General features: G+C 39.8%; 2 protein-coding genes across 4 annotated transcripts in view; one reads left to right on the plus strand and one right to left on the minus strand.

Annotated features, from left to right (window-relative positions):
• The window catches only part of rps6ka1 (ribosomal protein S6 kinase a, polypeptide 1), a 57,624-nt gene extending 57,421 nt beyond the window's left edge, over positions 1-203 (minus strand). Inside the window, exon 1 of the mRNA XM_035941900.2 lies at positions 60-203. Within this exon, the coding sequence (XP_035797793.2) occupies positions 60-203 (144 nt within the window). The remainder of the gene's footprint in view (positions 1-59) is intronic.
• Positions 114-27,483, plus strand: cnksr1 (connector enhancer of kinase suppressor of Ras 1). 3 transcript variants are annotated; one of them, XM_023296008.3, is made up of 21 exons: positions 114-253; positions 1,461-1,618; positions 4,620-4,822; positions 5,206-5,290; positions 13,720-13,764; positions 13,905-14,024; positions 16,426-16,485; positions 18,469-18,537; positions 18,688-18,813; positions 20,046-20,176; positions 21,687-21,838; positions 22,385-22,551; positions 22,647-22,680; positions 23,846-24,021; positions 24,274-24,347; positions 24,722-24,793; positions 25,188-25,255; positions 25,654-25,715; positions 25,815-25,905; positions 26,244-26,425; positions 26,617-27,483. In XM_023296008.3, exons 1-21 carry the CDS (start codon positions 175-177, stop codon positions 27,055-27,057), a joined length of 2,595 nt encoding a protein of 864 aa, XP_023151776.2. In that variant the 5' UTR covers positions 114-174; the 3' UTR covers positions 27,058-27,483. The 3 variants fall into 3 exon arrangements, with proteins under 3 accessions (XP_023151776.2, XP_035797790.2, XP_054862219.1); XM_035941897.2 differs by having other exon boundaries at positions 13,723-13,764; XM_055006244.1 differs by lacking the exon at positions 16,426-16,485.
• Positions 27,484-27,919: the final 436 nt, after the last annotated feature.

A 27,919-nucleotide genomic window follows, 5' to 3' on the forward strand; every position in this document is an offset into this window, starting at 1 on the left:
CTGCTCCCGGTAGAGCCTGACAGTTCCGCGCTATTGGCTGACAGCAGGGGCACTCTTACCTGTACCTGCGAGAAGGAGTGCCATTCGTCATCGTCCGACTCCAAACCAGGATCGACTTTTCCTTCTTCCAGCAGTCCCGAGAGGTAGAAGTCGGCCAGGAACGCCGGCAGCTCAATGAGCGACTGCAGCAGGACTCCGAGCATGGAGCCTATAACGTCGTGGACCGAGGACAGAGTCAGCGAGTGGCTCCAAGGTGAGCAGGAACATATTGCGTGCTTTGTCTCTTTTTTTTCACGCCCTGATCGCCTCACAGGTACTTTGGCTCGGACGGTAAAGTCAGAAATAGAAGCGCCACGCAAATCCTCTTGGAAGTGAAAGGTGGAGGTGGAATGAGGAAGTGGCCTGCGCTCAGAGAGGAGCCACAACAGTTTAGTCCTGATCACTGTCAACAACTGAAGCAGGATCTTGAGAAACAGCCTTCATGGATGACAGTGTATTTGTCATACAAGTTAGAGTCACATGACAAATAGATTTATGTCTTCACTATAAAAATAATCTGGATTAATGTTGCTTACACTGTTAAAATATTGACCTCCAACTGAAATTAACTATTACCGATGTTGGAAAATAACTAAGCATTTATTTTAGGGTGCTTTGGTGCTTATTATATATTTCAATTTTATTCTACTTTCTACATAATTAGACTTTTTCTGCGTTACATTTATTCTGCAATTGTGATATAAGCTAATATTCAGATTAACATGTTATTTAGGCAAAAAAAAACACGATGAGTGTATAGAATATGATGCTTTCTCACAGATTAAAGCATTTAAGACTGTACGAAAAGTTTAAATGAGTTCCACCCCGTACCAATTACAGCAAAAAAGCAGCACTTACATATTAATTTATAATAATAATAATGATCCAAATGATATAATAAAGTTAGACTAGAAAGACCACTGTGCATATTGACTACTTTTCAGTATGTTTCATTATGAATACTTTAGTAAAATCTTGATAAGAGGATTTTTCTAGTAAAGTATTGCTAATTTTGTTGAAGTAAATGGTTTGAACACTTTCACTTTCATTCCACAACTGGCTGCTAAGAATACATGTAACGACATTTGCAACAATGTTTTCACCCACATTTGCTTTTGTTTTAAGGTTTTTTTTTTGGCTGTGAGTCATAGCTCACACAGTCAGGAAACGTGTTTTTTGTAATATGGAACCATCCTTATATAGTTAAATTATTCTGCTAGTAAATAACATGAACTCTTAGTGTTTTACAGTCACATTGTTACTTTTTTCAAACCCTAATTGCTCAACAGGTAGCAGAGCAGAAAAACTGTTTCGTTTCATGTCTGTACATGCATGTGACTCTCTGAATATGTGAGGTTTTCATTTGTACTAGTGCCCGGCGTGTAATTAAGGCCTGTGCCTTTTACGGTTTCTGCAAACAGGTCTGGATGCCCCCTTGCATCAGTATCCGCTGTCGGAGTGGCATCTGTCAGGTATGGATCTGCTCCAGTTGACTTCTCTGGACCTGGAGAGGTTGGGGGTCCATAAGATTGGACACCAGGAGCTCATCCTGGAGGCTGTGGAGAAGCTCTGCTCTCTGGTGAGTGACGAAGCAGGATCACGTGTGTTTGTTTACAGCGTATTTCCACAGCAGCGCTCTATGTATCCAAGGCTGCTGTTTGTTGGGTGTGTTGTGGAGATGAAGTGTGAGGAGCGTTGGATATTAGCAGAGATGTCATCATCTTGCGACACTATGTTGTTGTGTATTTTCTGATTCTGCAGCGCAGACATATGTTTTTTGTTTCTAGCATTGCAATATTTTCAAATGCTGCTTTTACTTGCATAGTTTAGCCAGCAGCAGTTGGACAACCTTTTTACAAATCTAGTAGAAATACACAACAAGTACTCTTGTAGGCTTCAGCAACCTGCAGCAAATTTGGGTTATCTTCTTCACTTTGCTTAAATGTCTAACTTCCCATTACTCAAGCATATAATAGTAGAAAAGATGTTTTTCCAACCAACATCAAAGGACTTGTCATGCTTCAGCTGTAACCAAAGCAGAATTAGAATACAAAAGCTTATGCCAAATACTTTACATGCAAATTTCTAGGAAAGTTTGCAGTCAACTAAAGACAAACGCCTCCACCCCTCCCTTTGATTCTCTGTCCCTTTGTCTTGCTGCCTAATTAATTTCCCTCTTCACTGTCCAGTTTGGAGACAGGAGACTTAAATAGTTGTGTTGGTGTGTGCATGTGTGGGGGGGGTTGTTTCTGTGAGTTTCGAGAATAGCTTTTGTTTCAGTGGAAGGACTAATTGAGCAGGGCAGCACCAGGCGAGAATCCAGGTCTGGTGGTGTAACAGCTTGTAGACATCGGGCTAAAGCTCAGGCTGCTTAAACTGCTTGCTGTTGAATTGTGGAAACAACAGTAATGCTGATTGAATGAGCCATTACGACATTTACAGTTAAGCCCATTGCGTGAATAAAATCTCCCTGCAGTAAAAAGCTTTTACCTTGCGTATGTGGATGTGTGTGTCTGTCTCTCCTCCCTCTCTGACTTGATGCTCCGTGAAGCACTAACATTGCGCTCATTCATAAAAAAAAAAAAAAAAAAAACACCCATCAGATGCTCACATGGAAAAGACTAGACATATTCAAGTGCATGGTTACATAATTAACAGCCACAATGCTGAAAAGGCCATGAAAAATTCATGGCCACTTGTTGACGGGCTGGTCGATGTGTTCCACCAAAGCCTGGCCGGTCCAAACCTCTTGACCATCACTGAGTGGGTCACGACAACACAGTGCTCCATCTTCAGGGGTTTTGAAGAGTCACGTCTCATAACACCGGGCAGGAAACTGTGTTGACAGGCTAATGAAAGAGGCACGAGGAGCTCTGTGTTGTCAAAGGACCTTTAATGTTTTCTCAGTTATATTTTATTGATTGTTCCAGTTTGATTTGTGAGCTGTGAGGGAATCGAGTTTGTGATGCCTTTGATGTGTATTGCATTATACTGTGGGGGTTTATCTAATATGTGGTCCAGGGTTGGGAGTTATTTATGCTGTTTGTAATGTGGTGTGTTTCAATTTTATACGTTGAGTCGATTAAGTCCATGTGGTCAGTGTTGCAATGTGTTTTATTGCAATATTCTATATGATTTGTTTTCGTCTTCTCAGACATTTGCTGGAATAGCCAAAGACAGACATGGCTGCAGTTTCCCAATATCACTATCGTGATATGAAATTACATATACTCTTGAGAAAGCTTTTTTTTTCTATGTGGTGACATTTACTTTTGTGAAGTAGCTACAATGCAGATTTCTTTTTTAAATTATTTTGCCACAGTCATTCCACCTAAAATAATCACTTGTTTAGAACAATTACTCCTTGATTATCTCTGATTTGCCTTATATTGTAAAGCATGAAATATTAATAAAACATATATTTGTGAAAGTTTAAGTTGATATTTCAAATACTGATCGAGATTGATTTTTATTTTAAATAGCCCCCATTGACCTACTTTAGCAGATTTTTTTTTTTACTTTGAAATTTCAAGTCCATGTTTGAATGACAATATTGCAGGAACTAATAAAGATAAAAGCCTGAAATTTTCACTGTCAGGTTTCCTAATGCCACTGATGCGGAATCGAATCTGCAGTATTACACCTGCTCAATCTCACTGCAAAAGTTAAACACACAATAGCTTCTGTGCCAGTTTTGTTTTGTAATATTGCAACATGCATATATATATATATATATATATATATATATATATATATATATATATATATATATATATATGGTTCAGAAAATATCACTAGTTGACTCCTGCATTCTAATTTTTTTTCTTAATGTGTGCTCAAAGACGGGACTTTTCATAATAGATTAAATTTTTTTAATATATATTTCAACTCACCCATAATCAGAGATCATTTGATTATAGTGAGAAATAACCCTAAAAATTCAGGCTTTTAAAAAAGAATAATTTCTTGAATATTGTGATTTAATCATAGGAAAGTGCTTGACATATGAATCTAAAATTTCACACATACCATTTCAAGAAAAATAGAAGAAATTCGTCTCATGAGAAGAAGCAGCATAATTTTCTCTCCTAACCACTCGACCAAAATGCTGCACAACAACAAGCAATACTGTTGTGTGCCAGCATTTGCTCAGCTTTCACTTAGTGATGACACAATAAAAAACAAACAATAAAACAGTCTGTCTGAGCCCTCAGTCTTTTGCACAGTTATTTTGAAAGAACATGCTGGGGAGTGTTTATTTAAGGATTTTGGGTTCATTCTAGTTCTTTATTTGAAAGCAGACAGTAGAGAAATGAACAGGAAATGAAAGGAAGGAAGGCGCTTCATGTGCAACATGCTATAGATTCTTTGCCAGACTCAAACTCAGAATGTTTTGATCGCAGAATAAGAAATGAGGCTTCTCAGTGGTGGAAATTATTAAGGGACGGTAGGTAGGAACGGGGGAAGTAATACATTAAACATAACACATATATTATATAAGACAACATGAGAGCATTTCAGGAGTGGAACAGACCCTTAACCAGTTATATGTATGTGTTTGGTGTGTTCTTGCTCTCTAGACTTATGGCATAGGAGGAGAGAATTTGCGTGGTCTGACAGAGAAGCTGCGAGCCGTGGCCCACACCCTGCAGATGGGCATCCAGGGCCGCTGGCGCCTCAACAGCTACGACGGACGGAGCACCACCAAGCTGCCTGCTGGCATCCTGCAGATTGTTGTGGAACTCATAACCTCTGCCAAAGGCCTCTTCTCTTTACTCAATAGGTTTGTAAAGAGGCAGTTATCTAACTGTTATATATGCAGTACTTGAAATCCTGTTTTATTCTGCCGTTATTTTTAAATCAGAAATGCACTCTGGTGGGTCTCACAAGCATATTTCTGGCTGTTGCTTTTTTGGTATTGGCTTTATGTAAAAATGATGGGTGTAGTGTTTTTGTGTATGTGTTTACGTGTTGTATATATGTTTTCTCTTGTGAAAATGCTGACAGCCGCTCTATGAAAGTCTACCTTTCATTTTGTATGGCTTCGTAAATCGTCCGGAAATTGTCGGTTCAGTGTTAAGTTAGTGTGCCTGCTTTTTTATGAAATCCTTCCTCTCTGTCTCTCTCTATCCAGAAGTATTTGAAATATAATCCCTGTCTTTCCAGATATCAGCTCGCCCAGCTCAGTGGATACACCACCACCATAAACATCTTCACTTACTGCAAAGAACTGGGAGACATTGTGCACAAGGTAGGCCTGTTCATTTCAATAAAGAGCTTAGAAGTCTGATTGTTTTTTGATGTGTGACTTACAAATACATTCATACAGTTAGATTCTGAAGTGGATTTGTCCGTCTGTTTTTTCCATTGTCATCTGCCTCTTTCAGCAAAATGTAAGGTTGAAAATCCACAGCTTGCGTTAGTTTAATGCACTTTACAGCACACATGTTTCACACATGAGGTGTTTTACCTTAAGAGGAACCACACACAATTAAGCCACGATTCTAGGTAATGTCATGCACACTAAACTTCCAAAGAGGAACTGCAACCTGTTGTGTTATCGGCCATTTCTTTGTAAAATCAGGCCCTAAAACGCGACAAGAAAAACAGAAGTACAAACACACTCCCTGTTCCTCAGCTTAGCTTGAGTAATGCATTTTTTATCTCTACATTCCTGGCATATTTGGAGGCGGCGGTACCTTGAAGAAGCTTAGGGTGAAAGGATTACCAAAAAAAAAAAAAAAAAACAGGACTGCATTTTGTTTACCCCGTCGTGGTGCTATGAAATGTTTGGAAGGAACAGGAGGAGAGGAAGTATCAACAGTATACGTTAAAAGTTGTGAAGCGTGTTAACAGGTAGTACAGAAGACAGGCCTGGATATGTTGGTGTGCCTGGGGGAGGGAGGGAGGGAGGGAGGGAGACGGGGAAGGGCAGAGTGGGAAGCAAAGGGGAAGGGAGAGAAAGAGGGAGGAGACTGAGCGAGGGATTGCACCGCCGCTGTTAGATGACTTTTGACTCCTGGGGGAGTGTGTCGGCACAGCAGAGAGCAACAGGCAGAGACAGAGAGAGACTATTAACTCTGAAGCAGCGCTGTGATGACATTAGAGACAAATGGCCTGACAGAAGTTAAGAAGAGAAGAAGACAGAAAGAAAATTGAGCCACAGAGACAGCAAGAGAATGTGAGGTAATAAAAGATAAGCAACGAGACAAGTGAGCGGCACAGAGAAGCTGTGGGTGAGAGAGGAGACTCAGTATTTAGAGGGTTTTATATATAACCTTCTATAGCCAGCTCTGGACGCCTGCCCAGCACAACAGGTACCGTTCTCACCTCTTTGACCGGATAATTCTCCACAAGGTGATGCTTAAAATGGGTTAGCCTGCACTTAAATATAACATCAAGTATCTGTTTTCTATCTTTCAAGCATTGCTCAATGATGTACAAGCCGCAAAATTACAGCCTAAACCGGAAACATCAATTCACAAAGCCTGTCAGACTTTTATATATGGTGTTGGTGTACATTAACAGTGACATTGACATTACTCAAGTGCACTTGGAGGATCAGAGGAAGGAAGTATGGATTTCAGAGTGTTTTGGCATGTTTACTGCTATAGGATGTTTTTACCGCTGTGAAGTGAATCAGAGTCGCCATTCATTGTTGGTTCTGCACACATGTTGGCAGAGCAGTGAGTCAGTGTTTAGCAACTTCAAGTCTTCTTGTCTTTTGTCGTTGGTCCCACTCATAAGCTGATCGTCGTTTCTTAATGACAGGCTATTGTTTTTTTAAGCTTTTTTTTAAGCTTTGGGAATGCGGGTGTTTAAAAGGTAAAAATTACTGTCCATAAACAGAGCTAAGAGCATTTTGTCCATTTAGTTCGAGGTCATGTAAATCAGTGCTTTGATGTGCTCACCTGTGGGTTGGCTCGTTTTTCAGGCTTCCCCTTCTCGAACTTCACCCTCTGAATGAAGTTTTAAGTTACCAAATAGTAACTCACTCCATTCATAAAAAGCAGTGGAAATGGATAGGGTGCTATCATAACCAAATAACCTACTTATTACCTGTTTTGTCAGGTGTTTTTATTACATAAAAAAGATGAGCTTAAAGGTCAGTTTTGGGCAGCTGTGAAACCATCGCACCTGTTCAGCTGACAAGAGAAAATGAAAAGTCTTCATGCACGTGGATTCAAGTGTCATTCCTCTAAATGTCAGCATAGAAATATCAACCTGGAGGCACCAGCAGTGTTGAAACACTCGGTGATTCATACACACTTGTACACCGATCAGCTACAACATTTTCCTAACATTGTGTAGGACTCCTTCCTGCTACCAAAACAGCTCTGAATCGTTGGGTCAGGCTTGTTTTGGATGCTTAGTTGGATTGATATCTGTGGAGTTTGAAGGCCATGTCAACATCGTGAGCTGTTTATTGTGTTCCTCAAGTCTTCCCTCGGCAGTCGTTGCAGTGTTGTGCATATTGAGGAGGTCCACTTGATCTGGAACAATGTTTAGCTAAGTCACATTGCATAAGCTCGTGCGTGTGTCTCGACACCATAGCAATCGTGTCAGCTGGGTAGCATACAGACTAGCATTGTCATGGCTGCTGACATTGGCTCCTGGCTGATTTAAGCTGATGTCATACCCTTTTCTCATAATGTGTGATGTTGCTGTCAGCAGGCCACGACTGAATTATGGCACCTTCTTCTGAAAAAGTGCTTCCAGATTCCATGGAAACTATACCACATCCTTCACACCAATGAAAAGACTCTTATTCCCATGTCTGTCTGTGTGAGTTTGAGTGTTTGCATGTTCTTTTCTCGTGCCCAGAGGGTGATCAGGGTCAGTAGTCAGCTGGTGTTGCTGCGATCCCACACCGAAGTTGTCAAGTTTGAGTTTCGCAGTAGCACCGGCTCAGTTTGCTGTGAACCGGCCAAGCAGCAAGCAAAGTCCAAGAGAAAGGGACATAAATAGAGAGAGAGAAAGAAAAAGAGAGAGGGCTCTGTGGGCTGTGAACTTGGATTTGAAAACAATAAACTGGGAAACATTACACTCAGGTATGTGAGTATAATGGTGATTATTTAAAAAAAAAAGAGAGAGAGAGAGAAAGAGCAATTTTTCTGTTGCAAAATCCAACTTTTGCCTTTGACATAACAACTTCAAGGTGAACAAGTAACTCCAAGAGATTTTAATATTTAACCTCTACTGCAAGCGCTGCATGCTTCAGGGGCAAATCTATAACAGCTTTTTTTGTTGTTCTTTGTAGGTGTCATCTCGGTTATATAATGCTTTTGTTCATAACAAAACCAACAAAATTCTGGAAAGAAATACTGTGTTATTAAATTAGCAATGATCGACATGCTCAGTGAATTGGAGCGACGGTTGAATAAATTATTGAAAAGGGCGGGAAGGAGAAAATCATAAATGGCTCAATTACAGAGGACAGATTGGCAGGAGGATGAGAAAAGCGTCACTAATGTGAGCTATCAAGCTTTAACTTCTATTATTTATGGGGCTGAAAAACAGGATGAGAGAGATGTAAGGCTGAGCAGAGTGATAAAAGGCTTGGAAAAGAACACTGACAGGAACTGAGGTAAAAGGGCAGAGCGATTTGGATCGAAAGAGCAGCAGCAGGTGTAAAAAGAGATCTAAGATAGTTATGTATCCCAGGCTTTTTATAGCAAGTCCATGACCTGGTTGCAAATAAAAAGGGTCTACAAGGTAGCGAGGACCAAGTGTGTAAACATACAGACAGAACATGAAAAGGTCTTGACTAGACAAGACTTTTGATTAAAGCCTGATATGTTCTATGTGTATATATCAAGTTGCAGACCATAAGAGGAAGAAAAGAAAATATCTTGTGCTTATAGTCAACATTGTTTCATTGTTGTGTGTTATTTCATCTTTTGTGTTACTTTCAGCCTTTCTGTGTATGCCTGTCCATGCATGGCTGTGCGCATTCTTGTCGTCTTCTGCTTTTTTTAAAATGTTGCACCCACATAATAGCGTGTCATTGTTTCCTAGACAACTACAGAGACAAAATTTTCAGGCACAGGATGTGGCTTTAAAGTTAGCTGGCCACCTGATCAAGCCACATGCAATCACACAATCCTACAGATTACTGTTTTCATTGAACAAAGGGAGGTTTCTGTCTCTTTGGACAGTTTTTATGACAATAACTCATATCTTACTACTGTTGTTCCTGAATGGGATTGTCTACCATTTCCTAGTGTCTGCTTTGCAACTGTGGCTAATCTGTAACTATCATAGTTAATCAAGGTCAGTCTTGAGTACCGGTCTGTGGAATGTGGAATTTGTGCTGTTGTTTAGGTACAGAGCCACTGACAGTGTCCATTACTGTTTTTCTTGATTGTGAGAATAATTTTAAGTGAGGGGGAGCGCTGTGTTTTTAGCGATATTTGCACCATATTTTCTGACACTCGTCATGTTACAGTAGCACCTGTCAAGGTTTGAGGTATATTAAACTGAAAGTGAACAGTTTGTTTCTAAGGTTGATGTGTTGCAAGCAGGAAAAGTGGGCAGACATAAGAATCTCAGCCAAATTGTGGTGGCTAGACAGATGAGTCAGGGCATCTCCAAAACAGCAGGTCTTAAAGGGTATTTTAAGTATTGGTTGGTTTTACCGAGCTAAAGTGTTTCAAAGAAAGACAGCTATTTGCTCATATGGGCTGACCCCACAGAACAGCTGCTCAAAATGCACAAATTGCTGAAAATCCTAATGCTGGCTATGGTAGAAAGGTGTCAGGACAAACTTTGCTTTACAGCTTTCTGCGTATGGAGACTGGACAGATGCCAGTGCTAACTTGTGTTGACCATGAGCATGGAGCATTGGAAAAAGGTGGCCTGATGAGATGTTATCATGTGGACAGCTGAGTTTGTGTGCATGGCTTACCATTGCTTGTAGAGGTGGCAGCAGGATGCACTATGAGAACAAGGCAAGCCAGTGGTGGCAGCATGATGCTCTGGACAGTCTTCGGCTGGGAAACCTTGTGTCCAATTCATGTGAATGTGACTTTGATGCCTACTTAAACATCGCTGCAGACCATCTACACCCCTGCAGGGCAATAACATTCCTGATGGCAGTTCTTTTAGCAGAATAATGCTACTTGCCACTTTGTAAAAAATGTTCAGGAAAACCATGAGGAACATGTTCAAGGTGTTGACCTGGCCTCCAAATTCCCCAGATCTCAATGCAATGTCGCATCTTTAGGATGCGCTGGAAATTCCTTTGCAACTTCAAGGACTTTAAGGATCTTTTGCTAACATCTTGGTGCCTGATATTACAGGAGCAACTTCAGAGGAGCCCATGTCTCAATGGGTCAGAGCTCTTTTAGTGGCATGAGTGGGGCTACACAGTGGTCTGATCAGTGTGTAGTCTTTATTGGGTCTCTGTTTCAATTTTGTGTAACACCCAGTCTGTTTTAGTTGATGGAGAACTCAAAGTTGTGTAGTGCAATGGCCCTATTTGATGTGACAATTTCTATATCTTGTGCTTCAGTTGTGGGTTCTTTTACAAACAGTAGCTCTTAGTTTTTCAGTGAGGTATTTTAGGTAATATCCTACTGAGTGCAAACTGAATCGAAGGACATACAACTGGAGCATCAACAAGCTGGAGGCTGTTTTGAACTAAACTTGTCTGAACCACAGCTCATCTCCTCTTGACTCCTCCGCTTCCCTCTCGTATCCTGTCCTCTCCTCTTCCTCTCTCTTCCTCGTGTCTCTGCCACTGACTTGAAACACTGTGACCACAGCAAATGCCTCGTATTCTTCCTCCCTCATATCCCACATTATCATATGCTTCACATCCATGTGTGTATGCAAAGAACTTGTAACTTCTGTGTCATGAAAAAATCATAGAAATGAGCAGAATGCTGCTGATGTTTTCGTACATTTGTATTTTTAAGCATGCTGGTGTCTAGAATTAATTCTCAATGTGAGACCAGCAGTGAGAAGTGATGGTTTGGTGTTTTCCCACCCCACACTGCTGACATTATGTCAGTTTCAGGACAGATTTGTACCTGTTGCCCATCTCAGACATATGTGCCATTTCCTCTTCTGGCAGAGTTAAAAAGAAATGCAGAACAGTCTGTGCCATTGTGGGGAAACCTCCTGCTCTTGACTCTAAATAGAAAGCAGAGGTGTGGATTTTGCTGTATTTTTACCTTGTTTCTTAAAAGAAATGGCGAGATACTGGAGGGAAAGAGGCGTTACAAGAGAATTGAAGGCAGAAGTGATACTTTATGGTTGGAGGTGGCAACAACTTTAAACCTCAGCTGCTATTGACATTTTGGGAGATAGATAGATTTGGGCAAATTATTAGAGATTTTCTGTCCTGTTTTGTTTTTTTTTTTTTGTTTGTTTTTTTTAGCTTTGTTGCAACATTCCCCACCTGCTACAGTGTAACATTGATTCATACCCATTTAAATTATTTATGCATCTTGGCCTGGCTTTAAAGCTTTCATTTTCTGTAATTTATAACATTTTTGTGGTTCTGTGGGGAAGAAAATGTTGTTGGGGGTCTACCATTTTCATTCTGACTGAAATATATCAACATTCATGGCTCTCAGACTTTGTTGAACCTCTGTTTATTAAGCACCACCATTTGCTTGACATGCAGTAATGACTTAAATGTTGCGTCATCTCTTCAACTGATTGCTATGGAGTTTAAGACAGACGTTGATGTTGTACTCAGAACATATTGTAAAAACTTTTTGGAACATTTCAGTTAGTCAAATACTTAATTTTATGACTAAGCCTGCAAAATCGGTCCCATCAGACTCTACTGCAGTCTGTTTTTGGTGCTAACATCATGGTGAATATAGTTAAAATTAGCATTTAGTTAAATGCATTAGTGGCTTAAATTATCTCTTAATCTATTTTCCAATGCTTTAATCCACGTCTATTTGTACAAATTATATGTTTTGGCTGGCATCTAACTCTTAGACATTGCATTTTTGTGCATCTTTTTAGAGTTAAGTTGCTTGATGACGCTTTCTTTGAAATATATGTTCCTAATGCTGTGAATAAAGTTGAACTGACTAATCTGCCAGCCAAATTAGTCAGTCAGTCACATAGCCAGTGCACCACTTTGCTTGAGCAGCAACAAAGATAAAGATCTAAACATCTTTTCATGTGTTTATGCACAAACCTGAGTGGTTTGTTTTGGTGTAAGTTAATACATTGCAGGTTCTGTCAAGTATCCACACTTGGACAAATACCAGAGGGGAATGACAACACATACACGCACACATACAAACACAAGTGAACAAGTCGAACTGGCCAGTAATCATGTCGTACCCCTCCCTGCAGCCTCGTGTCACAGCCTTTAATTAGCTCAGAAACCTCAACGGTGTTCACTGTTGATCCCTTGTTACATTTCACAGGGATTACTTTCCCCAGCAATCTTTTATGTAACGAATCACAACATGAGGCCCTGAAGAATTAGCTCAGGGCAATAATGGCATGTGGCATTAGTCTATTCAGTGAATTTGCTGTGTAAACATCCACCCTCTTCTCCTCTAACCTCTCATCATCCTCCTTCACTTCAAACCTCCTCCTCATTTCTGCAGCTCCCGGGTCAACTTAGCTGCCTCACAGTATCAACACCTGCCTCCCAGAAACCAGAGATTAAGCAGTTTAGCTCCTGTACTTCTTCTAACTGTGACACTGACTGCTGATTCGCTGTGTGTAATTCTTTGCATGTACATACTGCAGATAAAGTGTTTTTTGTCTGCTAGTGTGGGTAACTACTCGTATTTATTAGACACACTGTAAAAGTGGTTGCGTCCTTGCTGTCCTGTTAATTTATAGAGGTATTTATGGGTCAGGAATCCTTTGGAATTATGTGCATTTATGTACGAGTTTGTCTCATTTGTGCTGCAAAATGTATGAGGTGTGGCTATTAAACAATGCGACTCGGCTTATGTCAATTCAAATCACAGTGTGCATGCCTGAACCGCACCGAACAAGCATAAACAAAGCCTGAAATCTGCTTGAATCACCAAAAAATACATTATTTATTAGGCACACCACATGTATCCTGAATTGCAACCTTTGCATGTTGCTGTTTGCATCTTGCATCCAAACTGAAAACACTATCACGAATGCAAAATTTGTTAAAATGAGTATCATAATCTGGATGATGCAGCAGTACAATGAGCCTAAACACTAAAAAAAATGCACGACAGAGTGACTTCAAGCTAAGAAAATGTGCTTTTTAGACAGACTCAGTTAGAGTCCAGATCTTAACCCAACAGAGATGCTACAGAATGACCTCAAGAAAACCTAAAAATATGGCTGAGCTAAAGCGGCTATGTGAATAACTCCTCCTGAACATTGTGAAAGTCTGATCCTGCAGCAACCTGAAGCGCACGGCTTTCATCTATACTTGTGACTTCGAGGGAGAACAGATGCATTTATTCATTTCTACATAATGGTGCTGTTATGAGAGCCACTAACAGCACTAAAGATGTGGAGTGATGCTTCTCTTGCCTCTGGAAACCTGCGGCCTTTCACTTCCTGACTCACGCTGTGAAGAGGAAATAGGACACGGGTTTTGAGTCAGATTGTCCCATTTCCACAAATCAATAGCGTTAACGGTATATCGGCTGCTGCGGTGTCATTTTGTTTATTTTCTACTAATGTCGTGTTGTTTCACTCATGCAGCAGGACACCACAGTGTATGAAAAGGAAAAGGACATCATCTCTGTGGTAAGTTTGACAGTTATTGCTATATTTGTCTACTTTAGTGTGTCTATTAGTCTTTTTTGTTTTGTTTTGTTTTACTATGAATTGATTGTATGCCACATTTCATCCAAACCAATTGCCCCTGGTTGTGCTTCATCTTTCAGGGCCGTCAGCTGGTGGCGGTTTGCGATGAGATCCTGAATTCCAGTCCTGAAACACTCCTTACCCACACTGTTCAGCTAGAGAGTGTCGACCTGGTGCCGGTGTCACCTGGCGATCAGCTGGTAAAGCCTTCTTGCTCTTAATAACTCTGACCTTTTGTCAGTGTTGCCTCCACTGAATGCAGAACCAATTAGAAGTCATCTTGTTTAATGAGATACAGATGCAAATTCTGCTTAGGCTATATTGGGTTCTAAGACTTCCTGCACTGTATACTGCCACATATGCTGTATAGCAGTTGCAGCACCTCTTAACTGCTGCATTGAAATCATACTGATTTACAAATCAGAACTTTACAAAATGGGACCTGCAACAGTTTTTAGGGGTCACAACTAAAGTAAGGACGTTTTATACAAATTTATTTTATTCCACTATGAGTTTAGTTCACCTGAATACACCTGAAAAATCTGACAGTTTTGAGAAACTTTTAAACATTGTAGATTCTGTGATCATAACATTCAGCTCTAACATTCAACTTCATCTTCTAACATTCTCCTTCTTGTTGACATTCCTTCTCACCTGCTGTTTTTGAAACCTTTGTTCATCTCATCTGTTTAACATCTCACAATCACATTATCTCATTTTTACAAAATTCTTACCCTGTTCCACCACTTGACCAGTTTCTTAAAAATCAAGCATCTGTGTTCTTTGTCCTCTGACTATTTCTGTCATTTTCAGTATTTCTTTTCTACCTTCGAGGTTTCCATCGTCATTTGGTTCCATTCGTCACCTCTTTCGTCTGACTCAAGGTTCTTCCTGTACTTTTGTCATATTTACCCACTCTAAAAACCTTCCCTCATGTTTAGTTGTTCACAAGCAAAGTTCTTTTTGTGCCTTTTGTCCTCTTTTCGCCTTCAGTCCGTACATTGAGTACCACAATTATAGCTCTCTTCTTTGCTTGTTATCTACATAATCAAGCGTCCTTTTAGTTTTCATTTCTAAAAACGAATTTTCCTCAACCCATTTGCCCAATTTCCTCCCCTTTTGTGTACCCAAGCCATTAAGTAAAAATCTATCATGTTATCCAGCACTCCCATTTCCTTGTTGCAACTCGCTGCTGTCCTTAGTATTTCCTGTCTGTTGTCTTTACAATAAATGTGCAACATTTTTAGCAGCATTTCAGTACATCTAATGCTGTAGACAAGCATTTATTTGTATTTTTCATGATTGTGTGTGGCTGCAGTTCTGTGAGGATTTTAGGGTCATTTTCACCCAAATGTTCGACACTAGAGCAGGATCATTTTTTTCATATGTGCTCAATAACTAGTGACAAAACCCGATTAGCCCCGGCTGTCAGAGAGGCATTGATTGGAGCACATCATCAGTAATGAGGTCTGGCCTCCAATACACTGAGAGTAATGGGAACTAAGGACAGAAAGAAAAGGGAACTGAGAGGCAGGAAGAATTCTAATTTATTTAGAATCAGAAAAGCCTTTATCGCCAAGAGAGTACACACAAGAATTCTGACTTGGTGTGTAGAGTTCCTAGCAACAACAACAGACAGAAAAAGAATAAATATACAAATCTAAATCTGAGGAATTCTGTGTTCATTCATGACATGTACTTTCATGCATGAATACCAAATTAAAAAAACAAACATTTTTTTGAAGTTATTTTTTCTTAGATTTATGTTTATGTTCTTATAATTCAGATGTGCATTGTATCACAAAATGTAATAATAGTTTTACATACAGTGTTGATATACCACTAACAAAATAGTGATTTGATCTGTATCCTATTACAGAAAGTGATTTTTATTTTCATCAGAGCATTAAAGTTTTGTACTTAGTTTTGGCAAAAGCCTGCAAATTATTCTTAAATATGCCATTAGAATCTGTGAAAATTACTATTACTATAGAAAGACTTTACTGTAACGCCCTATTTGGCATTTCAAAGCACCAAATAAATGTTTTAAATTCCTTATAATACATAACAATAAAGCAATTTAATACATTATTATCAATTACGAGATTTGTCAACAATTATACCTTCTTTTTTATACTGCACTGTCCTTCCAGACTGTCATTCATTGCCTCCACATTTGGCTCATACCTCCTGACAGCAATTATTGGCTTATAGGTTGTAAATAAAGGCGTCACATTCACACGTTGAACCACAGCATCAGTCGTGTGTAACATTGTGTAACTTCACAACCTTTTGAGTGATTGGAGGAAACGCTTTAACTCCATTCATGTCACCATATTGATCATGTAATGTGGATTTTCTGAGCTATGATTAGTTTGCTCTTCTCGTGGTCATTCTGACTTTTAAACAATCAATCATGCCATGCAGAGAAGTGATTGCATCTGGAGACAGACATCAATAGCTCCACAGGATCCAGCAATGACAGGATAGAACAGTATTTATGTGTCCATTACATTTAATGATTCGGACTCAGTGATGTGCAGAATTGACATTCCGTATGGCAGTGTTGCACAAACATATTTCTGTTTCTGTTTTTCTCAGGGGATTGAGATAACATCCACTAGCTCCAGTAACCACTACGTGACCGGAACTGCAGTCGAGGTCAGACTCTGTCATTAACTTTTCCTCTTTTGCTGTTGACTCAGCTGACAAACCACACAGAGTTAACCATCACTGCCATCTCAGTGCTCTTTACCGATCCTCTGAAGGGCAGCGTGACTCAAACCCCTGCTCCTCTTGAACTGCAGACCAATAGGTTAACTTCAACTAAAGCTTGTCTCTTCACAGGAGCTCCATGCAAAGAGCTGTGGGTTGCATCCAAAAGAATCTTCCTGATGTTTAATATGTTAAGCAGCTTTACTCCATTACATTCTATTACATGTGATTTATCACACATCACAAAGGCTGTGAATTTCCTCAATGGGTTGATTTGTACGTTTCATAGAATCAAGCAGGTGACAGTTTCAGACTTTGTGACTCAGGACTGTCACATATCTTTACGGCAGATTGCACATTTACACTTCTCCTATTGTAGGTTTTGTCCTGCTAAACACCGATATAGCAACTTGTCTGTCGACTCTCTTATCTAGAAGGAACTGGTAGTACATATTTCCAGTTGTCAAAAACAAAAATGAAGAAGGACCATTATAAGAGTTCCTTTTCTGGGCTCTATTTTACAAAATGCTTTTTCTTCTGTGTCCTTGGCACAAAAACGTCCCTTTTCATGGTTGTTTTAAGTTGCAGTAGAATTGATATCCAATAATGTCTTTCTTCTGTTTTGCACAGTAGAAGTATGAAATTTTAATTTTGATTAATTTATTATGAAAGAACAAGCTCTGTGTTGGTCAGAAATCCCCTTGGAAATACTTATTGTGTGACACATTATTTTTAGCCGTTGGCTTATCTTCATTTGTTTCACTGCTTTGAAACGGAAACCAATCAAAGCCCTCGTGCTGCAAGTACTTGTATACTGGGGTATTTTTGCATATTTACTCGAGGCTGCTTGTTCCAAATGTTGCAGGCTGCTCGTAAACAAGCAGTTTACAGCAAAATGTGACTCACAATATCAAGGTATGAATAATTATTTCAAAAAACTGCTGGAACAACAGGTACATCTGGTACACATGGTTCATTACATCACATTAAAAATAAATTTTGTTAACTTACTAAAAATGATTTGGGTTTCATAATAGAGAAAAACTTTTCTGAGAAAAATAATGAAATCATCCCTCTGGCTTGAGTGCTGATGCATGATTTTCTGAGAAAGCCAAAGATCACTTATATCAGCGGGCTTAAAACTAAACAGGGGAGTAATGGAAAGATGGAGCAGTGTTTATCAGTAAAAACAAGGAGGGCTTGTAAAATGAGCACAAGTGTAGCTCTCCTTTGGGACAGAAAGACAAAGATCTCATTTTTCCATGATGTCAAAAACAAACATAGACTCCCCTGATACAGCAGCAATATTACTGTGGTGGCTGCTAATAAGAAACACAGCCACTGTTCAGCAACACACACACACGCTGAATGAAGTTGGGAAAGATATTTGTACAGTCTCACACAGAAAAGACCTATGCATATAATTGTAGTATCAACACTATGCGATATACTGATACATATCGATATTGTGATATACAATTCTGCCCTTCCTCATAGACGATATTAGTCATGTTGCCTGCTTCTAGAAGGTGTAATTGGTGTGTTTCTTTGCAAATTTTGACTACTGTGGGGAAAAACTCACATTAGAGAAGTTGTGTTTGACCCTTTTGATAATCTGAAGCTACAGATCTGATGATGATGTACATATAAACTTGTAACAGGCCTGAAAAATGGCACTCCTTTCTCCACTGATTTTCTTATACTTGTTTAATTCTAATTAAAGGTAAAATGATCAAACACATCAGATGCCTTAGAGCAGTAAATGCATTTTAAGCAAAAACACTGAATAGCTATCATTTTTTGTGTAAAACAAATCATTTAATTCCTAAAAAACTAAAGAGAAAATGCATTAGCTCCTGTTATTGTATCATGCATTTGGCCTCTAATTTGTTTAATACGAAGTCTTACTGGTTTTGTCTTCTTCTGCAGGATTCCAATGATGTTTTTGTGAAGATCTTGGCTGGTGATGAGGTGGTTCAAGTGAATGGCCAGATAGTGGTGAGTGAGTGGTACAGTTTGTACAGTGTGTGCTACAAGCCTGTGTGTGTTTTGGACTGTTACACTACACTGTATACAGTATGTGTGGTCCTGTTCGTGTCTGAAACAATAACCTTCATACTGAAGTAATCCACTGCACTGCTGCACCAGGTGGGCTGGAGCAGAGCGAACCTTGTGAAGAAGCTTCGGGAGAATCCCAACGGAGTGACTCTGGTCTTGAAGAAGATTCCTGGATCAGTGCGACGCAAAGACTCAGTCCAGGTCTCGTCCACACAGGTCAGGGATCATTAAAGTCCGCCTCCACTCCCCTCAAACACCACAAACCGCATCAATGTATTTACATTTTTAAGTGTTTGTTTGTTCTTCTACCCATTAAATTTAATGTGAATATGTGAACAGTCTTCAGACGGCCGTGATCCTAAAGGCAACTGTTTTTATGCTCCTGGACAACACTGTCTAGCTCACAAACTAAAGGTCGAATGTCCTCAAAAATTCTTTCCACTTTTGACACTCAATGAGCTTCTGTTCAAGAAAAACACATGATCTTTCCTCGAGTGCCCCTGACTGAACAAACTCGACTATGTTTGGCTCCACTGCTGTTTAAGAATCCCATAATTATCACTCTAGTAGTAGCTTCATGCAGGGATTTAATAATAGCTTAAGATTTTGTGAAGATTATAGTTGATGATTACATTATTTGCTTTCTTGTTATTTTAGTAGAAAATTGGTGGTGGGGGTGGGGGGTGATATCATCACTATATACAAGTATTTTAAATCATTCACAATTGGCTCACATGGGTGAAAGAACGTTTTTTAAGGAACCACATTTATTATTTTGCTCATATTTTGCATAAGAACCCTCTTATCATTTATGCAGCTTATTAGAAGAAGCCCCAAGCCAACAACTTTATAGTTGCACACATGTCATTTTTATTGTCTGCTGCTTAGTTTCAGTTCAGCATAATTACATCCAGGGGTGAAAGTCGAGCATAAAACCATGCTTCAGGAAGTGGATTGTGTACATGGTTTGTGTCAGGGGACCTCAGGCCAATCTATCATGAGAATCCCCTCTTCGATTTCCATTTAACATCACTTGGGATCCGTTTCTATAAACACTTATGCGCTGTCAGTAGTCTCTATGCCGACTGTTGTTTGTCTTTAAGCTACGCACTGAATTAGTTACTGCATTGAAGACATGCACAGACAAACACCGTGCATTTCACACTCCCTTGTGACCAATACTGTGTTAATCTCTGATCTAGCTGGTGGCGTGGGGAGAGAGAGCACATAAGAAGCTGTGTGTAGATCTCTGTAGTGCCCTTAAAGGATGTCCTGTGTGCTTTTTATGTATGTGCACATACAATTTTATTGTGGTCTCATCTAGGAAGCCGCACAGTGTTTAGGAAAACAGAGCTGCCATTACAGTCCACATAACATCCTCACAAACAAGCAGTACGCTTCAGTATGTAATTATTTACATGCTTGGATTTCTTCTGATTGGTTTTCAGAGGGAGGAAGAAGAGAAAGAGGAGAGGTCAGAGGAGGAAGAAGAAGAAGAAGAGGAAAAGGACGAGGAGGAGAATCCAAGGCACTCCATATTTGAGAGGGTAGCAGCTTCTGTCAGGTCATTGTCTTTCAGGTAAAGGCATTAATTAGGTTTTCCTTTTCAGAATTACTCTCAATATTTACTGCAGTTTCCTAAACAAAAACTGAAATTGTCACCTGGGTTGTTTTATCCCAAAAAATTCAAAAGAAGAGTGTTTGTAATGACATTAGAAGACCCTAAGCTCCAACAGTCTCCTACTGCATTTCACATGAAGATAAACGATGGATAATTAGTGGGTATCTGGTATTCTTTTTACCTTGTGGTCATGCACTACGGCACTATAATAACAATCATCATCTTCTATGTTTATAGAGCACTTTTCAAAATCCAGGTTACAAAATCCTTCATGAGGCAGCAAAGTTAAACAGATACCTTATAAAAGCATCAAGGTGTTTCTACCTGTGGTTTCACTCTATCCCAAACAAAAAGCCAAGTGGCAATAATGCCTCAAAAAATGCAGCATTGCTACAGGTAAATGCAGGAAAAAGAAGACAGTAAGCTAAGAAGTATGAATGTAAACAATGCAGGTTTTAAATTTCATGACAAAGAAAGTGAATTGAACAGATTTCTTAGGTGTCATTACTACACACAAAGGATGAAGGTGGGAAAGAGAACTTGGTATGTTTTAAAGTGAACTCCACAAAGTGCCTTAAAACTGCATAGAAATGTAAAAAAAAAGAAAGAAAAAATTAAATTGTAGACAGTCTTTGACAAAGCCAATTATCTTGTCAATGTAGCATCTTCTGTCTGCATCTGTGATCTGAAACATTCTCTTCCCACTGTGAAAATCAAGTGTTTTATCTTCTTAAATATCTGATATCCGTGGGAACCTGCAACTAGCAAGCTGGTTATTCAGCATAACAGACCAGTTTGGTCATAGATTTCTTTCACTGAATTACCAAAGGTTTGCTCAGCAGAGCTCAGCCTCCCTAAAAACCCTCCTGACTTCGTGAATCTGCTAGTCCCCGGTGGGTTTACGATGAGGTCACACTGCGAAATACCATAAATTCCACTACGCACATCCACAACCCACGGCTGACTGGAAATGAGAGGGAAGGGAGCGATGAGGGGAGAGATGGATAGATGAGGGAGTTTTGTGAAGATTAAGAAAGACGCAAACAAGGAGGGGGAAACAACTGGAGAAGATAGGAAAGAGAGTGATGGAGATGTAAGAAGAGGCAGTGAGAGCTGATGAGGTGCAGGCGGACTCTGACAAATGGACGGAGTGGGCGGGGATGGAGCATTATGGTAGTAAATAATTCTGTCACATCCTGATACACTACAGCTTCACTCTGAGACAAAAACAAAGAGAAACTTTGCAGTCATATGTCAGGTCTTTAAAAGACCATATAGAAGTCTGACTTTAAAGTAGGTTAAAGTCATGATCCGCGGTGATTTGTGGTCATGTGGTCACCTTTCCAACACCGCCGCACTTGATTATTGGTTCTTATTGTGTATATTGCACATATTTTGACTGCTGATTCTCATACGGGCTCCCAAATGCAACTTCCTTTGGCTGACATTTCATCGTATGTTGTTACAGGCGAGCTATACACGGGCCAGAGGTACAACAGCAGCAGCCTATGGGACAAGAGGAATCAGAGTTACCTGCTGACAAGGAGTTGGTGGAAGGGAGCCAGACTCTAACTTCTTATCAAAACCAACAGGACAGGCTGTCACCTCTGTCAACCTCAGGTTAGAAACTTGCAGGATGTTTTCTCTTTATCTGAAGTCCAGAGGTTGGGGTTGTAGGGTTGAGTTTTAGGTTTGGATTGTGTGTCGAAACCCTTCTTTAGTCATTTTTTTTACTTATTAAAAGAACTGTAGATAGATAGATAGATAGATAGATAGATAGATAGATAGATAGATAGATAGATAGATAGATAGATAGATAGATAGATAGATAGATAGATAGATAGATAGATAGATAGATACTGGTACTTACAGAGACCAAAAAAGGGGTGCAAAATTGTTGAAAAGGGCAGTGTAAAAGTAGAAATAATGATAAGCATATAGGGTGGTAAGTCGACATATTTATTAAACCTCATATCATGCGCACTGATGAGATTTGTCACCTACATGACACGATGTTGATTTGATAAAAAAAACAAGTACTTAGTGTTGACACACCAATGTGCATTATTATGATGCGTTATATAGTTACTGTATGTAATGTAATGGAGGCACACTGGTTTGGTTGCAGGTTTATTTAGCATCCTCACCTTCATGTGTGTTTCTCAGGAGAGTTTGAGAGTTTGCACGGTTCACAACTCTCCCCCAGACTCCCCGGGAGCTCACCCAGAACGCCTTCACCCCTGAGTTTTGGCTCTTTCAGAAGTCCATCACCTAAGACAGTCCACCAGGACACAGCCAGCATCAGCTCCTGCCCTGAAATGGTCGGACACACGGTGAGTGGAGAAGAAGGATGTCCAAATCAGTTGATAGGGACCAAATCAAACTACATTTGAAACCCTGAGTGATCGCTGTCTGATTACCTTTTCAGGGGAATAAGGACACTAAGAAGACCTGTACGAAAGGTAAGATTTCTGAGACCAAAGAATGATGCAAACAAAGCGCTCGAGCCTCTATCAGTCAGCCTTTGTAAAGTCAAAATCAGTTCTGAAATCAGAACCGGTTGAGTTCACAATAGGCTTGTTTGCAACTCAAAACCAAAAGCAGAGGAATTAGATTCTCAAATAGCCTGGCAGATAACAACTAATACTAGTCTTATTAAAAACTGTATTTAAGACCATAAGAACAATCAGAACAAGACAGACACTGAAACAGCAAACAGACACAACTGCATGTAAGGTCAGATAGCAAAAAAGAAAAAAAAACAACAAAAGTCAGAGAAAACATCATTTAATGAAACTTTAAAGTCTTCAGAGTGTGTAAAGAACCCAACATGAGAGTGTTTTATTTCATTTAAAAGATACGTAGCATCTAAAACTGCCAAGGTTAGTGGAGGATGCAAAGACTGTCTCAGCTCAAGTGGTTAGTGGATTGTGCACCATAGTTACAAGATTTAAATGTAAAAAGAGATCCGAGGTTGTTTGGAAGGTTTATAGATGAAGATAGTCAGACTAATATTTCTCCTGGTCTGTGTAGAAGTCCACCCAACTGTGTGATATAGAGAACAATGATGAAATTTGTCATTAGTGATAAAGCATAATGGTCTGTGATAAGCAGGGTTCAGCTGAGGTAATGACAGGGCAGAACAGAATAACACCACCATCAAGTACAGACATTAAAGCTGACTGCTCAACAATTTGACGGTTTACACGAAGCTTTCAGTTCTAATTATTTAAATTTTTTGAGTTAGATGATGAATATAAATCACCAATGACAGTCTGCTTCAGTCAGGTTCCTGAATATTGTCTATGTTGTTACACTAATTCATGAAAAGATTTGTACCAAACTACTAATTAATTCATACAGGGACCATCATGTGCCATACCAACTTTTGCCATTGTTTGACTTTTTAAAAATGAACTTAAAACATCTAGATAAGCAGGAAAAAGCAAAGTCAGAGTCAGAAATTTAGCACTAATATGAATAATTGGCGTTATAAACTTCTTATGTCTATAGTTTCAGGGAGAGTTATAGTAGATGTACCAGATTCATATCAAACCAAAGACTACTTACAAATTCAATTTACTTATCATCCTCCTCTCACCTCTTCTTATCCTTTTGCTCTCTCAGGAATGACAACAGCTCTGAGTCGACGTCGTGTTTCCTGCCGTGAGTTGGGTCACCCCGACTGCGACGGCTGGCTCTGGAAGAAAAGAAGGGAGAGCAGCGTCTTCCTCGCCCAGAAGTGGCAGCGCTTCTGGTTTGTCGTCAAAGGCCCCTACCTTTACTGGTACACCAGCCAACAGGTGAGAAGAACATCTGTACTATTGCTTTAATATGATACTATATTATAGTTTTGTATGTGCTTTAATATAGTAGGTATTTTCAGGTATGACTACTTGTGATTGAATTTCTCCCAAAAACACATGATATAAATGACCTTTTTTTTCCTTAGAAGGAGCCAGATACAGTAATTATTATTAAAAGAAGTTGCTTTCATCTTTATCAGTCTTGTGTCTGACTTTCTTGAACTGTGTTTTGTATGTTTTTTTCTTCAGGATGAGAAGGCAGAGGGTCTGGTCAACATAGCCAGCTACAGTATAGAGGGCGCCGGAGAGCACAAAAGAAAATAGTAAGAAAGAACTCAATGATCGATCATATCAACACCCTTTTTTTTAACATTCTGTCTGGCAATATGTGGGTTTTTTGAAAGATAAGGTGTCATAATGAAAAGCTATTTCAGGCTTCTAGTGTGAAACAGAAGCTTTATTGTACCTGCACACAGAGAAGGATCTGTCTCAGATTTATGCATCATATGGTGTACGTGATGCAGGAAACCAAAGACCAAAGAGTGCGTCATCACTTTTAAGACTTTGTGGAATTTATCACTATTCACAGATGGGAAGGGAGACTTGAATTTTTGTGTGCATGGTTTCTGTCTTTTAGCATCTCTGTGATACACTTGATGTTTATAACTCCTCCCCTACTCTGTTCTCTGTCCATCAGTGTTTTCCAAATGTGCCACTGGAAGTTTCAGAACTTCTTCTTCGCTGCTGATCACGTCAGCGACATGGGCAAGTAAGTCTGTTGTCGTATGACCTATAAAACCTAAAATGACCAGTTCTCAAAGGCATGGTGTGTAATGTCAGATTTAAAAAAGATACAAATTGTTTGATGCACCAGCTCCACTATAATGTTGTCAGTCAATTTTTTTTTGTTGTTGTTGCAAAAACTGACTGTTGCAGAGATGTTGAAACATACTGTAGCTGGTGTTGGTCTGCACTGCCCCCTACAGTTTAATTGTAGGGCTCCTCCTTTCTCACTGTGAGAAAATAATAATCAGTTCTTTTGAAATGTAAAGTTGTGGTATCTTAATCCGAAACATTAATGGAACAAACATTATATTGGGCTTAATATGGATTTATATGTATATTTTTGAATATATGTAGATTGTCATATTTTTTTTCTCCAGGTGGATCAACTGTCTGATTACAGCCATACAGAAGCACAAGAAGCTGAGAGGCCCAGACAGTGAAGAAGGTGGGGAAACATTTTCTTTATACTTTTATCTGTTTGCTCTGAACCACCAAAAAGCTAGAATTTATTGTACCATATTTGCACCGGTGCCTTTGTGCACATATTTCCTCCTACATCAGCGACAATAAATTGTAAAGTATTCCTAAACAATGGTGAAGATTGTGGTGTTTATTCCACTGGCAAAAAGTAAATTACAGTCTTTTATTTATTGAAACTTATTGTCTCATAATCATCCTTATGAGAATTTCACCAGGCTGAGTTAACTGGTAATATAGAAGGAGGCAATCATTACAGTTGCTATGGTTACTTGCCAGCCAGTGAGAAATGACTGAAAAGTTAAAAGTGCCACACACACGAGTAATGTCATTAACTTGACGTGATCTGTGTTGCTGTCTAAACAGAATATTACAGTGAAACTGAATCAGAGAGCGAATCATCTCCGTCGCCCCGCAGGAGAAACAAGGTCGGTGCACTTAGGGGGACACAAATACAAACAAATGTTGACCTGCACACAAAATTTTTAGATTAACGTTAATATCATGTTTTTCATTATGTTTCTCAGAAGGTTCAGAGCCACACTCTGCCTCGCCCGAAAGGGAGGACAAACAAGATGCCAATAATGAGTCCTTCAACAGAGGGCAGCAAAGGAACAGGTATGTGTTCTAGGACTCTGTTTTCCTTCTTCTTTTTTTTTGTTTTGCTGCTGTCTTATTTTCCTCTCAATGAATAATTCCTTTAGTGGGCTCACAAAGAGTCTCCTTGATGGATGTTTTAATAATGTGTGATTAGACGACGCAGCAATATAAGCAACATTTATCATGACATGTTGTTTTCTTGATTTTGCCCTTTTTGGTCAACTCTCAACAAATGGATGATTCATAACAACCAAACCTCACTGCCCTGTTTTGTGTTTACCTCCATTTCCTTCATGCCTCCTTTTTTATTTGTTCTCACTTTGTTTTCCTCCCTGTTCCTTCGCTTCCATGACAAGGCGGCCCAGTAGATGAGATGGGAATGATGTTAAACAACATAAAAGAAGGAGGAGTTTCACTGATCGGCCATGAGCAGCCGTTTACGCACGACCACTTCAGGAAGTCATTCATCCGACGCAACAAGAACCCTGTCATCAATGAGAAGGCGCACACACTCCGAGCTCTGCAAAGCACTCTAAAAGTGAGGAGCAAAGTCTTATCCAGTTTAAGTTGAACCTAAAACGTGGCTTTGTTTACCTTTTCAAGTCCAACCATCTGATTAAATCTTTATCTAAATTCATACAGTCATGTTTGTTGACTTTAGCGATAAATAGACAAGTAAACTTAGCACTAATTGTGTGATCACCAAAGCTTTTTTTCTTTGCTCTGTAGGCCAAAGAAGCAGAGTTGCAGCAGATCAGCAAGATCCTGGACGACTCCGATCTGACGGCTTCAAAGTACCGTCAGTGGAAGGAGCAGAACGAGGAACTAGTCCAAGAGATTGAGAGACTGGCCGCACTCAAGGCCCCCAACACGGAGGATGTTGCAGTGGTGCAGGACACACCTACTGAGGCGGTTGCCTTGGAAACTGTCGCTAAGGAAACAGCGCCTGCAGAAACAGAAGGCGCATACAGACTAAGCCTGAGCGATGGGGAGCAGTTAGTTGACGCAGAGCCGTCTGATGTTCTCCTGGAGATCCCACCAGTCTCCTCGAACACAGAGACCAGTCCAGTGTTAGAACTCTCTCTGGGGTCGCTGCAGGAGTCAATAAACAAGCAGCTGAGTAAGATGGCAGAAAGTGGAGAAGCTGACGAGAACTATTTCTACATCTGAAACCACTGGAACGGTCACAGCAACTGAAAGTTGCTCTGTTAAACAAAATCAGATAGATCGTCAATCATGCAGCAGTGTAAGACACCGTGTTTTCTGACGACGTTCGCCTGAAAGGACGAGTTAAAACTTGCCACAGAATCAACGCTCTGATCAAGTATACTCATGAAATGCATCAGTACAGACTTTTCTATAGCAAACATACTTCGACGTATGACAAGTTTACGACAGCAAAGAGAACAACTTGCCAAGTTTCAGTCAAAAGCAAAATATCAAATAGGACTTTTCTTGTACTTCAACAAGAATTCGTAATGTAAGTAATGCCTCTTGTAATGTGATATGTAAATACAGTTTTACCATAAATACTGTCTGTATTTGTTTATTGACTTTACCTTAATAAAGGTACATTTAAAAAAAGGTTGCACAGAACAGTCACTGTTGCTCCTGTTGATTAATTCTATGTTGTTTTGGAGCCCTGTGAGGAACATTTCGCTTCACCACATGTGCACCTGTATGTAAGAACTATATGGCAGCTCCTTATTGCAGGAAGATGAATGAAGAGTGCTTAAGAGCTGAGAGAACAGATGTGGCTCGCTCCATTTCCCTGTAGTCGTCACTGGCCTAATGGGGAGCGTGATGATCACTGAGATGTGTCGTGATGGTCCTGCTGTAGCTAAAGGTTAAGATCCAGGTGACAGAGAGGAGAATAAGCGACAAACCTTGATAAAAAAAAAGAGCACATGTTGCTGTGGATGTCCCTGTCTGTCTGCTCTGCATGAGATTCAGCCTGTTAAGCCTTTTTGTACTCTGCTCCATGTGTGAGTCCTCTGTAATCTTCTCCACTGAAGGTCACGTCAAACTGTTT

The sequence above is a fragment of the Amphiprion ocellaris genome, chromosome 20, assembly GCF_022539595.1.
Source record: "Amphiprion ocellaris isolate individual 3 ecotype Okinawa chromosome 20, ASM2253959v1, whole genome shotgun sequence".
NCBI classification, from domain to species: domain Eukaryota; kingdom Metazoa; phylum Chordata; class Actinopteri; family Pomacentridae; genus Amphiprion; species Amphiprion ocellaris.